At 43.0% G+C, this 15,739-nt stretch overlaps 1 protein-coding gene across 3 annotated transcripts in view; it reads left to right on the top strand.

Annotated features, from left to right (window-relative positions):
- POC1B (POC1 centriolar protein B) overlaps positions 1-14,363 on the top strand; it is a 32,594-nt gene extending 18,231 nt beyond the window's left edge. For all 3 annotated transcript variants that reach the window (XM_035128250.3, XM_035128249.3, XM_035128251.3), the window contains exons 10-12: positions 1,413-1,493; positions 10,841-11,119; positions 14,100-14,363. In XM_035128250.3, the coding sequence (XP_034984141.2) occupies positions 1,413-1,493; positions 10,841-11,119; positions 14,100-14,198 (459 nt within the window). In that variant the 3' untranslated portion in view covers positions 14,199-14,363. The remainder of the gene's footprint in view (positions 1-1,412; positions 1,494-10,840; positions 11,120-14,099) is intronic.
- The last annotated feature ends 1,376 nt before the right edge of the window (positions 14,364-15,739 follow it).

Raw genomic sequence — 15,739 nt, 5'->3', positions numbered from 1 at the left:
ATGGGTAGGCAAACTAAGGCCCAGGAGCCGGAGCCGGCCCAATCACCTTCTAAATCCAGCCCGCGGACAGTCCAGGAATCAGCGTGTTTTTACATGAGTAGAATGTGTGCTTTTATTTAAAATGCATCTCTGGGTTATTTGTGGAGCATATGAATTTGTTCATTTCCCCCCCCCAAAAAAATATAGCCCAGCCCCCCACAAGGTTTGAGGGACAGTGGACCGGCCCCCTGCTGAAAACGTTTGCTGACCCCTGCTCTACCGGTATATGCTTTCCATAGAAAGTTTAAATCAATAGTTGTCATCTAAGGCAAACAGACACTAGATGGCACTAAAATTTAAGAATAGTTTGCACAGCCCAGTATGACCCACCCCCCACCCCCCAATGAATGTTTTTAAATACTGGAAATGTCACACTGTGTCCTATAGTTTCAATCTTACCTGGGCAATATATGTGATGAAGGACCAGGTTATGGATTGATTTTACAGCCACAAGCAAAGAGATTGCCATAAAACGTTCTCTGGGCCTTAATTTCCTAAACCTAAAAAACTGTTCAGTTTCCTTCTGCCATCCTTTATTTTGCACACACATGCACACACCAGTTTTGTAAAACTGTTTTAAATCTGGTGACTTGGAAAAGAGAGGAGAAATAGCTTTATGATCCACTTCAGAAGCTGCTAAAATTTGGAAGCTTCGGTTGGACAAAATGCCTTAAATGACGACAGGAGCACATGGACCCTGTTGGGCAGTTATCCAGAAGCTACTGCACTAGATTCCTCTGTGAGGCTTTGCTTGAAGTCCCATCCATGGAAGAAGTTAAAACAGTGTCCAGGCCGATTGCACAGAATTGTTGATGTTTAAAAATTTATGTCAGCAAGCTTTTTAAAGGCTTTGATGTGACAGAGGGATATTTTAACATCATGTCGTTTATTGTGACTGATCTGTTCTTGACTTTCTCAGATATATTTTAGTGTGCTTTGTGTGATTTTAGGATGCTTTGTCACGGTGAGAGTCCTGCTGTTAGCACTCTGCATTTGTGGATAAGGCTTCCGACAGACATTTTTTTACTTACCGTTTTTAAAAGCACTGGTTCATCTTAGAAGTAAGAATGTGGCTCATAACTAGTAATTGCTCACAACACCTTGGAGGAGAAATCCAGTTCCCCTGGCAGAAACCAAGCCATACGGAAGAAAATTGTGCTGTATGTAAATGGCTGCTACTAACTGAGATTACTAGTTGAGATTCCTATATTAAAGGGGGTCCCTTCCAATTCTCCAATTCTGTGATTTTGATATATATTTAATAGTTTGACAATGAGAATATTCTCTTGACATGTGGTCTTTGAGGGTTTCATCCTGTGTCCATTTTCCGTAGATGAAACAATCATAATATTTTTAACTCTGATTTTCAACAGATAGATCCCAGCTACGATGTCACAGATATGCAAACACTTGACCCTCCTGTCGTAGATATTACCTCGCCTTCTGATTTACTGGTAAGTTTTCCAAGGATGAATTACAAACTAAAATATAATCCAAATATTGATTCTAATACTTTTTTTTTTAACCCAGAGCAATAAAAAAGCTGTACATACGTTTGGGTAGCGTTGACTTCCAAATCTTGCACAGCATCTGCGACTCACGCCTTATTTATTTAATTACAGCCAAATTACAAGGGTATCAAACGCTACAGATTACCTTATGCCCAAAGGTTCTCCTTCTGCTTTGATGTTGCTGCTTCCTAAATACTTTGACTTCCGATGTCCGTGCCTCAGCAACTATATATTTCAAACTTTGGGTGTATTATTTTCAGATTTCTTATTATGTGATTTTTGTAGACCATCACCAATAAATGCTGCCTGCTAGGGTTTTTAATTCAGCCCTGTGAGACTGTTGCCAAAGATGCCAGGGCAAGAGCTGTTGGTGGCTACTCTGGTTCAGTGAACTACAAGCAAAGAGCTGCTCCACTTTTCTGGGTGGGACCTCCCCGTTGTATACTGCAGCTAGGGAGTATTTTCTTGACCAAAGGTGTCACTTGGAAAAGACAAATAATAGTTCAGTATGTGCTATAGCAACCAATAGATCCTAGAGATCTAGAATATGTGTTCTGAAATTAAGTGAAAATGTGCACCACTGTGTTGTTCATTAATAGTCTTTACCAAGCGCTTTGTGTGAAAGGAGGATTCCTTTGTCGCTGCATTAACACCTCGGTGGATCGGTGGGATTTGGGCATGGATGCTCACTCTGTATTCCTTTCCCATGGTAGCTTCATAGGGTATTTTGCTTGTGAACTGTGACATCCTGCCTCCATCACCAATTCTCTCTGTCACACCTTCTCATTTCCCCCATTTTTCTGGGAATCTAAGCTGATTCTCACAGCTGATTCTGAGGCATATATAAAATTCCTCACAGCCATCACGAACAACTGCTTCCTTCCTCTTCCTGTGGAAAAGCAGCATTCTCGGAGAGCTGTACCCTGAGGAATGCAGAAACAGCGGCAGGCCTTTCACACAGGAAATTACTACTCTAGCACTCTCAGAAAGTGCTTCTGTCACTTGGACTGTCTGCCCATAATGAGCTTCCTGCTGACCTACAAGATGATTTACTACTGATCTAAATGCCTTTGCCAGTCCGTAAGCATAACCAGCAGCTAATGAAGCTGGCAATCAGCAGTTCTGTAAATCTGTAACTGCCCTGCTTTAAACTTGAATGTGGTAGGCGCACATATCTTTGGCCCAGCTTGTTCAGATCCCATCAAGTATGGTTAGGTAGCAAATTGTGCCTGCTTTCCAAAGTGGAAAATATTGTTGCGAATCACAGAACCATTTACAAACAATTTTAGTTCTTTAACATTAAATGTAAACAATTTCTTTTTTAAGCATTCGATGGCTATAGCACAAATAGTTGAAACAGGACACAGAAGGCTTCCATCAGCCATCTTGATGTGCCCCACTGAAATGAAAGGGAGTCACGGAGAAGCAGTGCTGGATCTGAATCTAGAACATTGCCCTTGCCCTATTTGTATAGCTAACTCTGTTAGTAATATTTGTAAGGCCCATTTTTCTGGGGGAATTGAAGCATGAGCCTCTGCACAACAGCCCAGGCTTTCCTCTTCAGTGACAATAGTACAGTTCCCTACCTACCCACACATAATCTAGATGGGTGGTGATAAGGGAAATAACCTTGCTGTTGCAGAATAACCATGTATATGTCTGTCTGCCTGCCTGCTCTCCTTTTGGAAATCTTAGATATATGTGCATTACACACCGCATATGGGAGTGCACAGCCTTCAGATAATTAAAAAATGAATAGGATATAGCTGAGCCAAGTGCCCCTCCCGTCATTGCAAATTATGCCACCCAAAACACCCATCCCCTGAAAATGGGCACAGTCAAAACAGGAATGTGTGTGTTGTCTTGACCTACAAGCGTGGGCGCAGCCGGGGGGGAGAAGGGACAGCTGCCCCCCAATCAATAAAAGTCAATAAAAATACATAGCAAACTGAGGTTCTTCCCCCCCCCCAACAAAAATCCTGGCTACGCCCATGCCTACAAGATGCAAAAACCTGTTGCATTCCCCCTTTGTGCATGTTCCAGATGAAGCTGAGCACTTTAACAGAACAATTCTATGCCCATTTCCCCTGAAATCAACCCATTGAAATCAGCATGGCAGTTTAAACTCTCTGGCTGGATTGTGTCCCTATGTTAAGAATGCAGCCTTGAGGAAAGACATGCAGTCTATGTTTGGTAAATGAGAGACATGCACTTGTTTGAACAAAAGGCCAAAAGTCTCTTGGAATCTAAGAGGGTTCACACACACACACACACACACACACACACACACACACAGTGGTGTTATGAAGGAAGTGGGAGAGAGTGGTAAGGCATAGAAATTCAGTGGTTCTAGAGTAGGGCCGTAATTACAATTGAAAACTGGTTCAGACAAACTGCAATCTTTTATGGTGTAGCAGGAAAGAAACCAAGCTGAGCCTGTGAATCTGGAGGTGCTGGATTCAAATTTTGCCTCAGGCTCAAAAGTCACCAGGGGTTTTACGGACCTACATCAAAGCAGAAGCTAACAAAGTATTTAGCTTCTGAAGGGTGACCTTTCCCTTGCTAAATAAAATGCCATGCATACCTGATCCTGTAGTAGTGGATGCTCATTTCCTCAACACACTATTGTCTTCCCCAGGCCTCTGAAGAGCTATCTGCTATTTGCACATGTATGCCTTTAAAGAAACACTTGTTTAAATCACTTTTCTTAAAGAGGGAAAGGTGGGAACATCACCAGTGATATCTCAGGCAACAAAATAGTCGGTGCTATTCACTGTCCCTTGTCCTTCAGACCAGCAGAACTTGTTCCTCCTGAGCTTAGTCCCACACATGACATCAATATGTGTGCTTTCCATCAGAGTCGCGGTGCTTTTGCAATGTACATCTAGAGTTTTCCTTCCCCTCGTGCCTTATTGTTTGCCCATCTCCATCTTGTCCTCCCACAATTTGCAATAAGGTTAGTATTGTTGCTCCCAGTCTTACAGAGCTATTGCAAGGTTTACCAGGATGATTAGATGCAAAACATTGTGACCATTCAAAATCCATATACATGCAAAATATTATTTCAACCTACAACAAAATATTACAGCATATCATCTCTGCACCCCACAGTGGTATTGTTCTGTTCAGAGTACCTTTCTATGAACTGTTAGGAACTTGAACAAACAATTTAACACTCTTCACTCCCCCTTTTCCATTTTTTTAATTTCCAACTGACACTCAACATTCCTTGCTGCTGGATTTTGGTGTGTGTGTGTGTGTAGCACAGCAGAGTGCAGAAAATTAGTCTGGCGAGACTGCTGGTAGGGAAAGAAGAAGAAGAAGCTTAACGTTTATTATTGCTTGTGAACAAAGCCATTCTGAAATCATTATGCTAACAAGAGAAGGTCCAACACTCAGCTTTTGTAGCTGGAGTCAGTCCAGGCGCTGCCCTCCCAGGCCAGGTGCGGAAAAGCCTGCAAGGCAGGGAGCAAGTCTTTCAGGACTTGCAGCCAAGATGGCTCACTATTAAGAGAGAGTGAAATAGCTCCCTAAGTATTCTCTGTGTTTCAAGTGGAGGGAGACTACAACTAATCATTTTTGTAAGGAAAGGATATGTACAGTCAGCATTGGTGAACTGCTTAGCTTGGAGTAAAGGTAAAGGTCCAGTCGTGACCGATTCTGGGGTTGCAGCGCTCATCTCGCGTTATTGGCCGAGGGAGCCAGCGTACAGCTTCCAGGTCATGTGGCCAGCATGACAAAGCCGCTTCTGGCGAACCAGAGCAGCACATGGAAACGCTGTTTACCTTCCCGCTGTAGCGGGACCTATTTATCTACTTGCACTTTGACATGCTTTCGAACTGCTAGGTTGGCAGGAGCTGGGACCGAGCAATGGGAGCTCACCCCATCGGGGGGGGGGATTAAAACCGCCGACCTTCTGATCGGCAAGCCCTAGGCTCAGTGGTTTAACCCACAGCGCCACCCGCATCCCTTTAGCTTGGAATAGATTCCATATATATCAGTTCTGCACCATTTCAGACTGAAAATCCAGTTGACAAAGGTGGTGTATTCATGTGGCATGTCCTCTTGTGCATCAAAGACAAGATAGGGAAGGCAAGAAGGAGGGGTAGAGCTTGCCAAGCTGTTTTTGGAGAAGGTGCTAGAACTCCACACCAGGAAAGGGATAGGTTGCTCTGCACCATTGCCAAAAGGCTTCACTTTAAGGTCTTAACTATGGTCTGAGAAAACTTGCTGCAAATAAAACTTGGCTCATTTTTATTTTGATAGCAAATAGTGGGAATGTTTCAGCGGTTTTGAGTTATTTGTCCTTCTCATTTTAAGAGCTTCCTGCAGCAGCTGTTTGCAGGGACACTGAAAACCAGCCTTTATGACATTTCTTTACCCCTCTCTGTAGAGATCATATTGTTATTTTTGGCGCCTCTGGTCTTCACAAGAATTTTTGTAGTTTATGAAGGCACTTGTATGTTCTCCTTCCTGAAGCATTTATATTTAGAGTTGACTTCCTGTCAGGGAATTTCTCACCTTTGGGAGCCCAGAGCCTGATGATTTTAGTCTCTGGTGGTGCCCTCTTTTCTTTTCTTTTTTAAACTCAACCTGTTTTGCTGATAGATGAAAATTCAGCTTGCATTCTTAAATGTAAATTAAATATAGCATATGAAAAGGTCATGGAAAACATTGGCTTAATATAAAAATGCAATGTTTTAACATTCATATCTACAGAGAAGTATAATTTTATGCAAGTAATTATATGCAACCAATACCTACTGGAGTAGAAAATGCCATGTTCTCTCCAATGTCTCAGGTGGCGCTGTGGTTAAACCACTGAGCCTAGGGCTTGCTGACCGGAAGGTCGGCGGTTCGAATCCCTGTGACGGGGTGAGCTCCCGTTGCTTGGTCCCAGCTCCTGCCAACCTAGCAGTTCGAAAGCATGTCAAAATGCAAGTAGATAAATAGGAACCGCTACAGCGGGAAGGTAAACAGTGTTTCCATGTGCTGCTCTGGTTTGCCAGAAGCGGCTTTGTCATGCTGGCCACATGACCTGGAAGCTATACGCCGGCTCCCTCGGCCAATAATGCGAGATGAGTGCGCAACCCCAGAGTCGGTCATGACTGGACCTAATGGTCAGGGGTCCCTTTACCTTTACCTTTACTTGACACTGAAGAGGATGGGACAGGTTAATCAAGCTCACATAACTAATGAATATCGGCATTTCCTGTTGTGCACATCTGTAGCAGGATGGATCTTTTCCTGCCTCTGCATCTGCAGCCCTTGAGCACACCTGTAATAGGCTAGATTTTTTTTTTCTCTGTTAAAAATGCTAAGCAATAACCATTGATTTACGAGCTATTCAGGAAGCTTCCTTTAAGACCATTTGCAATCTGAAGCACAACACTCACGGGGCTTTCCATATTTCGCACCCCAAACCCAGATCTGTCAAACAGACCATATAGACCCACTTACTGTTCCGATCGACCATGGCTGAAAAGCAGCTGCTATTTAATGCCATTGTAGTTGTGCTAAATATAGCACAGCTGTCAACCTCAGCAAATAAATAAATAAAACCGGCTTCCCCAACCACAGCTGCAGAGGCAGCAACTGGGGAGCTGAGTTTATTTCCCTTGCATATGTTATCATAAAATCAAGTCGATGAGGTTTTTTTTTTCTTGTTCTGAAATGGCCTGGTGCCCTCCAAAAGCTTGACCAGCTTTATGCTAAATTAGCAATAATAACAAAGTGAGCTGTGAAAATGTCAGTTTCATTAAGGGAGCTGGTAATCCTGTTAGTCTTGCCGCTTGTGGTTTAGGGGGTCCTTGCATTGCCACAGATTTACAGCTCATTTCTAGGGCTTAAGCTGCAAGAATATATGAAGCGACTTCTACTTCTGTCTCCCTGGGAAGCCTCCCTTGAGTACTTATCCATTCCCTATTTTATAGAATTAGGCAGGGTACATTTGTGCCAGACTTGGAGCTTCTGTGGATTATGAAGGTGAATAGAAAGCAGTGCACAGTTTAAAAGTTGGCCGTGCTCTCTCTCCTCCCCTTCCCCAAAACAGTACAAACTTCCTTGTGTATAACTGCTGTGATGTGCAAGGACTCTTGACTCCTCTGTTGTCCTGCGCCAAACAATCTTTGTAGTGTAAAGCCAGTAGAAAGATCCTAAGGCTTGGCCTGTTCTTGAATCATAGGATCAGTCTGTCGAACAAGAAATTGAACATATTAAAACGCCTAACCTTAAGAGAGTAGTTTTTATCACTTCTTTTTAATAAATTGACATTATTACTAACATTTTATTATTCTGTATATTCAGGCACTTTTCTGAACTCTGTATCAATCAAGGGAATGTGAACTTTAATTGAAAAATCTGTGCTATACTTCAGAAATTGAAGTGTCCCATCCCTGGGTAACATTGTACAAAAGTCAGACACCAATTCAAAACCTAACCTGCTTAGGGTGCAGCCCACCAAGTCTTGCTGCCATTGCAGATTCCAGTAATTTTGATAGGGTTGCTGTGATGGAATACATAAAACGTACATAGTAATTGCTTTCTTCCACAGTCACATTGGGGGGGGGTGTTATCTGATAGGATACACACACACACACACACACACACACACACACAGAGTCATACCTTGGAAGTTGAACGGAATCCGTTCCGGAATTCTGTTCGACTTCCAAAACATTTGAAAACCAAAGCGCAGCTTCTGAATGGCTGCAGGAAGCTGCTGCAGCCAATCGGAAGCCGCAGAAGCACCGTCGGACGTTAGGCTTCCAAAAGAACATTAAAAAACCAGAACAGTCATTTCCAAGTTTCAATCGTTCGGGAGCCAAAACATTTGAGAACTAGGCTGTTTGAAAACCAAGGTATGATTGTATATGCCTTGAAGATAGAGGCCTGCTCTCTCATTCTTTGTAAGGTGTCATGAATTCAGATGGCACTATAATAAAGAAAAAAGAAAGTAATATCAAAGGACTAGTAGCAAATGGCTACAAAGGAAGTAATATGGTAGGAGTAATAAGAAATGATTACAAACTGGCTAATTGTATTTATTTTGCTTGAGCGAAATTCAATTCAATTATCGTCATCTGGTTTTGTGATTTAATAAACTATTAGACTGCCAAGTAAAATGCATAAGCTTCCTCCCAAACAATGCAGTCAGATATACTGATATTTATTTCTATAATAGCTACTCCTTAAGCATAGGTCACTGTGAAGATCTAGTTATTAACGAACTCCCATATTACGTATCTAGTCTGTTCTTAAATAAGAGGTAGAGTGTGTGTTTTTCACCTTGCATGCAACAGAGCAGTGCAAAAAAGTTCAACATCAGAAGGCAAACTGGGAGCTGGCCATCCTATTTTTAAAGTACATGCCTCACCAACGTCATGATTCATTAGAAAGCCTATCTTCAAATCCTTGTTTGTCATGAGATCATTCCTGGTATTCCACAGGAAGCTGTCAGATATGCTTTATGTGTGTGATGCCTGGCCAGAGATTAAATGCAGATGGTTTTTGAGTTGGAAAACATGGCGTGAACTTTCTCCAGAACACTACAACTTAGTTTATTTGCAGGCAAAATTCTTACAACTGATATACTTTGGAGTTAAATAGATTCTGTTAAGGATGTGCTTTTGCCTTTGAATTGTACCAGTGTTTGATGTCATTAGCTATATGGCAGGTATACATGGAAGAAATTCCTTCTTGCATAGATTCAGAGAGACCAGCACCTGGTCCCTTTGACCAGACCTGCTTGTTGTATCTGTCAAATGGCAGGGACACTGACTATAACAGGGGTTGCCAAAGTAAGGCCCGGGGGCCGGATGCGGCCCAATCATCTTCTAAATCCGGCCCGCGGATGGTCCAGGAATCAGCGTGGTTTTACATGAGTAGAATGTGTCCTTTCATTTAAAATGCATCTCTGGGTTATTTGTAGGGCATAGGAATTCGTTCATTTCCCCCAAAAAATATAGTCTGGCCCCCCACAAAGTCTGAGGGACAGTGGACCGGCCCCCTGCTGAAAAAGTTTGCTGACCCCTAGACTATAACAACCTTCGTGCAGGACTGCTGTACTGAGGTTTTTTCCTACAATCAAGCAGTATATCAATTTTATGAAACAAACAAATAAATAAGAACTTAGCCTTGGTTTAATGTGGAGAAGAGAATTTGTTTCTCTGTGATGCTTTGTGATGCTAAATACTTGGCTCTATCTTTTTAGCCTTCATCATTTAAGCTACATAGGGATGCGGGTGGCGCTGTGACTTAAACCACAGAGCCTAGGGCTTGCCGATCAGAAGGTTGGCGGTTCAAATCCCCGTGACGGGGTGAGCTCCCGTTGCTCGGTTCCAGCTCCTGCCAACCTAGCAGTTCGAAAGCACATCAAAGTGCAAGTAGATAAATAGGTACCGCTCCGGCGGGAAGGTAAATGGCGTTTCTGTGTGCTGCTCTGGTTCGCCAGAAGCGGCTTTGTCATGCTTGCCACATGACCTGGAAGCTGTACACCAGCTCCCTCGGCCAATAATGCGAGATGAGCGTGCAACCCCAGAGTCGGTCACGACTGGACCTAATGGTCAGGGGTCCCTTTACCTTTACATTTAAGCTACAGAGAATTCACTTTATGTTTCTTTTATTTCCATATGTGTTCCAACATACATACAGAATACTTCTGCCCCCCACCCCTACAACCTTATTTAAAAATAGTCCTGATTTTATTTTATTTTGCATTGGAGTCTGTAATAACCTCTGCGTACTTGGCAGGTTCAAATGTTGCCACACTCAAGGCTGGAATCTGCCAAAACAGTTTCCATGCAGGAAAAACTGCTTCGGTGCAGTAACCCTTCTAACTGTGACTGAGATCTAAAGAGCTACTTTAGGTGGCCCTAAGAGCTTGGGCTTGCCTAGTAGGCCCCTCCAACTCATACAGAACTTCCTTTGCGGCCTTGGAACCAACCCTCAAGGGCATGCAAAACTAGGCTTCTGTGTTAGTTCAGTCTCATGGTGAGTCTTCCTGCTAGCAGTCACCAGGGAATTTTATTTTGTAAACCACTTCATGATAGTGAAAGGCTACAAGTAGAGAATAAAAAAAATGAATATGAGTTATTAAAACTGGTAAGTCCTTTTGGGGAAATGTGAGAGAGAAAAGATGCAAGCTGAGGATGAGCCTCCTCTGTTTGCTTTTTTGTGAGAACAGGTATGCAGGGTAACAACTGCAGTTCTCAGGTTTGCTTCCCAGAAGGGAAAAGACGAAGCTGAAGATTTTCAAGCTTACCACCCTCTGCTTTTCCTTTTAATCCAAGACAAAGCCAAGTATCCCTTTAGCTCAACCTTCCATGCAACAAGAGAGAGGGATCATGCAGCAAGATGGAATGAACAGCCAAGACATGCAGCAGCATTCAGTTTTAGAACAGCAAAGACCTGCAGCAGCACTTAGTTTTAGAACAACAAGAGCAACAAGGACAAGTTTGGAAGACGGAAGTAAATATATTGCGCACACCATGGATGAGCCAGTAGGCATTTCTCCAGTTTTGACTAACGCCTTGGAACACATTGTGGAGCAGCTGGATGTTCTTACTCTTGTGAGTAAATCCCCAACACCATTGCATGTATTGGATTGCCTGCAAATAAATAATAAATCACTAGGCTCCTTGGGGCTAGTGGTGAAGCGACAAATAGCCCTGTTCCTCCTTCAGGGGCCCGCTGATTTTATATGTGGGTGTGGAAGAGTGTGCTTCCGTCCTCTGGCAGCCTGCTTGCTTCCTCCAGTGGGCGCAGAGGAGGAATGGCCTGCCCCATCCCTGCATACAATTCCTTGTCACCTAGAGCAGAGGTTGGCAACCTAAGGCCCATGGGCCAGTTCCGGCCCATGAGCTTCCTGGAACCGGCCCACGGCTGTTCCGTGGATCGGTGTGGGGATTCCATGCTTTTTTTCTCAGCGCCATTTTTTTTCTTGCCACGGGGACCAACTTCCGGGTTGGAAGAGCACCAGAAATAGTGTGTGCGCATGTGCACACTATTTCTGACGCACTTCTGGGACAGAGGAGCGCCCGTGTGCATGCACTCACGCTATTTCCAGTGCTCTTCTGACCCAAAAGAGCGCTGGAAATAGCTTGAGAGCACACGCGCATGCTCCGGCCCACCAAGAAGTCTGCCGTGGAGTAGACCAGACCGGCCTCAAAAAACGTTGGCAACCCCTGACCTAGAGCTACCAGGGGAGTGGTTAAATAACAAAGCTGAGACCCTTCATTAAACAGTTTTCATTTCTTTTTGTAGGTTTCATTTACAACAAATAAGGTTGGGCAAGTGCACAAGGAAAGTGTGTCAAGCGAGTGCCCAGTCACCAGGTTTCTCTACCAGACTGGAGGCGTGTTTTTCTCCTCTCATAATTAGAAGCTGGGATTATCCAGTGAAACCCAAATGTGGGCTGATTCACAGAGCACATAATTCAGCTTCTGAATACTAGTTTCTGGGGGACTTGAGTGAGAAAGAGCCACTGCCTGCATGTGGGCTTCTGGTTGGCTCCTGTGGGAAACAGAACATTGGACCAGCTGGGCCTTGTGTTTGGTCTAGCTAGCAGGACTCTTCCTGTCTTCTTACACCTCTGGGTGGGCCCCCAGTTCAAAATTTATCTATTTTAAAGGTTGACATCCCACCCTTCAAAAAATTTCTCAGGTGGGCCTTCGCAAATGGTAACTCCTTCACGAGTTCACTGACCCGAGGCAGGCTACACTCAGTCTCTCTGCCTCAGCCCTTCGTCTATCATAAATATATAATATCATAAATATATCTACAGAGTTGTAATAATTACCAATATAATGTTCGTGAAGTAGGACTTCTGATCAGTCAGCGAAAGAAATTGTGTATCATATGTCAATTCCAGTATAGATGTCTTTCTGAGATACTGAAGGAAGTAGAACTTTAAATTTAATAAAAGTTGCTACTCTTTATCGCATGGATATGCCACCATAATTAACATACCTGAGCTAAACTAGTGTTGAGAAAGACGTTTTCCTCAATAATATAAATTTGCTCAGCCCAATAACAAATTCCTCCCCACCCCAATTAGCAAATGCCTTAGTAGATTGATCTACTGATTTAAAACAAACAGCTTTATATGTGAAGTACTTTGAGCACCTAGAAAAAACACATCAGCCGCAGAATGAAAACAGTAATAGGGGAAATAGAGGATAATTGTATTAGATAAAAATATGTTATATAAAGCAGTAGGTATAAGGTGGGACCCAGGTGGCGCTGTGGGTTAAACCACAGAGTCTAGGGCTTGCTGATCAGAAGGTCGGTGGTTTGAATCCCTGCAACGGGGTGAGCTCCCGTTGCTCGGTCCCAGCTCCTGCCCACCTAGCAGTTCGAAAGCACATCAAAGTGCAAGTAGATAAATAGGGACCACTCCGGCGGGAAGGTAAACGGTGTTTCCGTGCGCTGCTCTGGTTCGCCAGAAGCAGCTTTGTCATGCTGGCCACATGACCCGGAAGCTGTCTGCGGACAAACGCTGGCTCCCTCGGACATGACTGGACCTGAAGGTCAGGGGCCCCTTTACCTTTACCTTTTATAAGGTGGGAATAAAATACATCATTGAGGTAAGGGTGAGAAGTCAAAATTTTGAATATTTTGAAACTTAAGTAAATTTGTAAAACTTGTGAAAATAAAAATATATTACCAAGAAAAAGAAAACAAATCCATCCTTTAATCATTTTTGTTATTGTCGATGTAATTAAGGTCTATCAGAGCATTACCCAATTTCCACTGGTACCTGAGAAACACAGAACGTGTCTTACATCCACAAAAAGCTGCTCAACACTTCTCAGTAACACAATTCCTATCAATTTCATGTGCTCCACAATACAGTGGAGAATACATTTGAAAGCAGATATCACTGAAAAGTTGGATTCTTATACAACAAAGTATTTCAGACATTTGTGATGTTCATCCAAGCCCTTTCTGACCTGAGGACCCCCCGAGAAGGCACTTCCAAGGGTATGGAGGGTGTGTTTCACTCATTCTTCCCCACCTGCAGTCTCCACATCGCATGCCTTACCTGCAGCTGTTCAGGACTACAGCTGCTTGGGGGAAGGGAGAGATTTGGAAAAACCCTGGCGTGTGTGCAGAACATCTCAGGTGGCCCTTTGGGTATCAGCTTTGAAAGCGGATGTCTCAGCACTTTAGTTTCCAGAGTTATAGAAGCTGGAGGCTTTATTATCTGAATCAATGCTGTAGTCTGATACAACTGAATACATAGCACATATAGGGATGCTCTGCCAGAATTTTTTTTTTTGGATTTTAGAGTTCTTCTCCAATAGTTTGTTTTATTTTGATGCTGAGACCATGATGTGTTAGAGTTAGACTTACAAATATTCCATTCTGAAAGCACGGCTAAAAAAAACCCCATGTATTTTTAAAAGTTTCCATGAGCAACTGAAATGGTGGAATATCTGAATCGAATATTGCACTTCTCTGGTTTCTTTAGTCCTATTAAGAGAAGTTATTTTGTAAATAAAACATTGCGATCAATAATAAGCATTTGTTGCCCTGTTCTCCTAACAGACTGTGTCAATCTTGGAGCAGCGCCTGACTTTGACGGAAGATAAACTGAAAGAGTGCTTAGAGAACCAAGAGAAACTGTTACTCTCTGTCAGAGATTGAAAATAAACAATGCAGATGCATTCTCAGGAAGACAAAACAGTGACATGAAGCAAATAAAATGTGCCTCTTTGGTGTAAGTGATTTCCCCAAAAATCATTGATAACATTTTGAACATGTAATTTTGTGTGTGCGCGTTTATTAAATATATATTTGTGTTTTTCTGAATATACAATCTATTTTGTATTTTCCGTACATGATGAGCACAGTCCAAAACTCTGTTGTTTCCAGTGCGCATGTTTAGTCAAGTGCCGGCACAGTATCTGCCCCATTCCTTTCCCATGCATCATGGTGCGAGTTCTTATTGATGCATGTGGGGCATTCCTTAACTCACAGGAAAAACAAGGTTGCAACTTGCAGCAGAAAGTGCCGTATTCTATACCCAGCATTGTCAGGTAGGAAACCCCTGGGGAGCCACAACTAGTCAATACTGAGCTAGATGCACGAGCAGACCTGAGCTAGTATAAGAGCAGGAACAATGTGGCATGCAAGAATCCTGCAGGGACATCATTTCTGCACCAAACAGGGTGTCTTCTCTTTCCCCTTGTCTGCCTTAAACAGGAGCAAAATAAGACAAGACTTCATACCAGGAACATTGGCCATAATTCTCGCTTCCCCAAATTTCTTTCATTCCCCTAATGACTAAAATATTCAAGAGGAACTGGATAAATGGTCTTTAATTCAAGGATAATTATTGCACTTAGGGTCAACAGAAAAGGGCTTGGGCTGGGCGCCACCAGGCTCAAAGGAGCTTGCCTGGAAAGGCTGTACAAGTTGCATGGAAATCATGCTCACTGACTACAGGAAACTGAAATCCGTATCAACTTCTTAATTATTTGAAACCTTACAGGCTAGGAAAGTGCTCTTTTGTGTTCTAAATCTGAGATTCTTTGCATATGCCACCAGATTCTTCATATCACACATGCACAAATTATGCATGTATTCCATTGGGTTTGTTTGTTTGTTTGTTCGGGCCTGGGGGCATTGTAAAGAGAAGATACAGTAGAGTAAGGGGGGGTTGTTGTTGGGCTTCTCCCTGGATAAACTAAAGTTCAGACCTCTGCTCATCAAAGTGTCAGTGGCTTCAATAGGAATGGTCATCAGCAGAGCAGTGAGTGTGGTTTCACCATGACCACTTTACTTCTGTAGCTGCATTGCCACCCATAGAAGCAGCAGCCTGTTTTATGGCAGAGGGAAATGGTAGTGGAAAAGTAGCAGTCTTGAAGGTTTTATAACTTCCTCTTAATTCAACCGAATCACAGATTGGAATGCATCATAAAATATATAATACATAATAAAATCTGAAGAATCAAATGGCAAAAATAGGTCAGCTTGCATTGCAGCACTAGGAGAGCGACAAAACATCTCCAGTCAACTTAAGGAAATGCCTTAGTATGTTCAGTGCTATTTTTCTAGAAAAAGAGGTGCTGGAACTCACCATGAATGCCTCCCTTGTTCTCTAAGAATGGCAATGGTGCCCACCTGAAGAGAGGCCAGGATGGAGTTATTGCGAGTCCCCCCTGAAATAGAAGCCCTGTTATATC

This window comes from Zootoca vivipara, chromosome 9 (assembly GCF_965207765.1).
Source record: "Zootoca vivipara chromosome 9, rZooViv2.hap1.1, whole genome shotgun sequence".
NCBI classification, from domain to species: Eukaryota; Metazoa; Chordata; class Lepidosauria; order Squamata; family Lacertidae; genus Zootoca; species Zootoca vivipara.
This window is presented reverse-complemented; position numbering and strand designations above follow the sequence as displayed.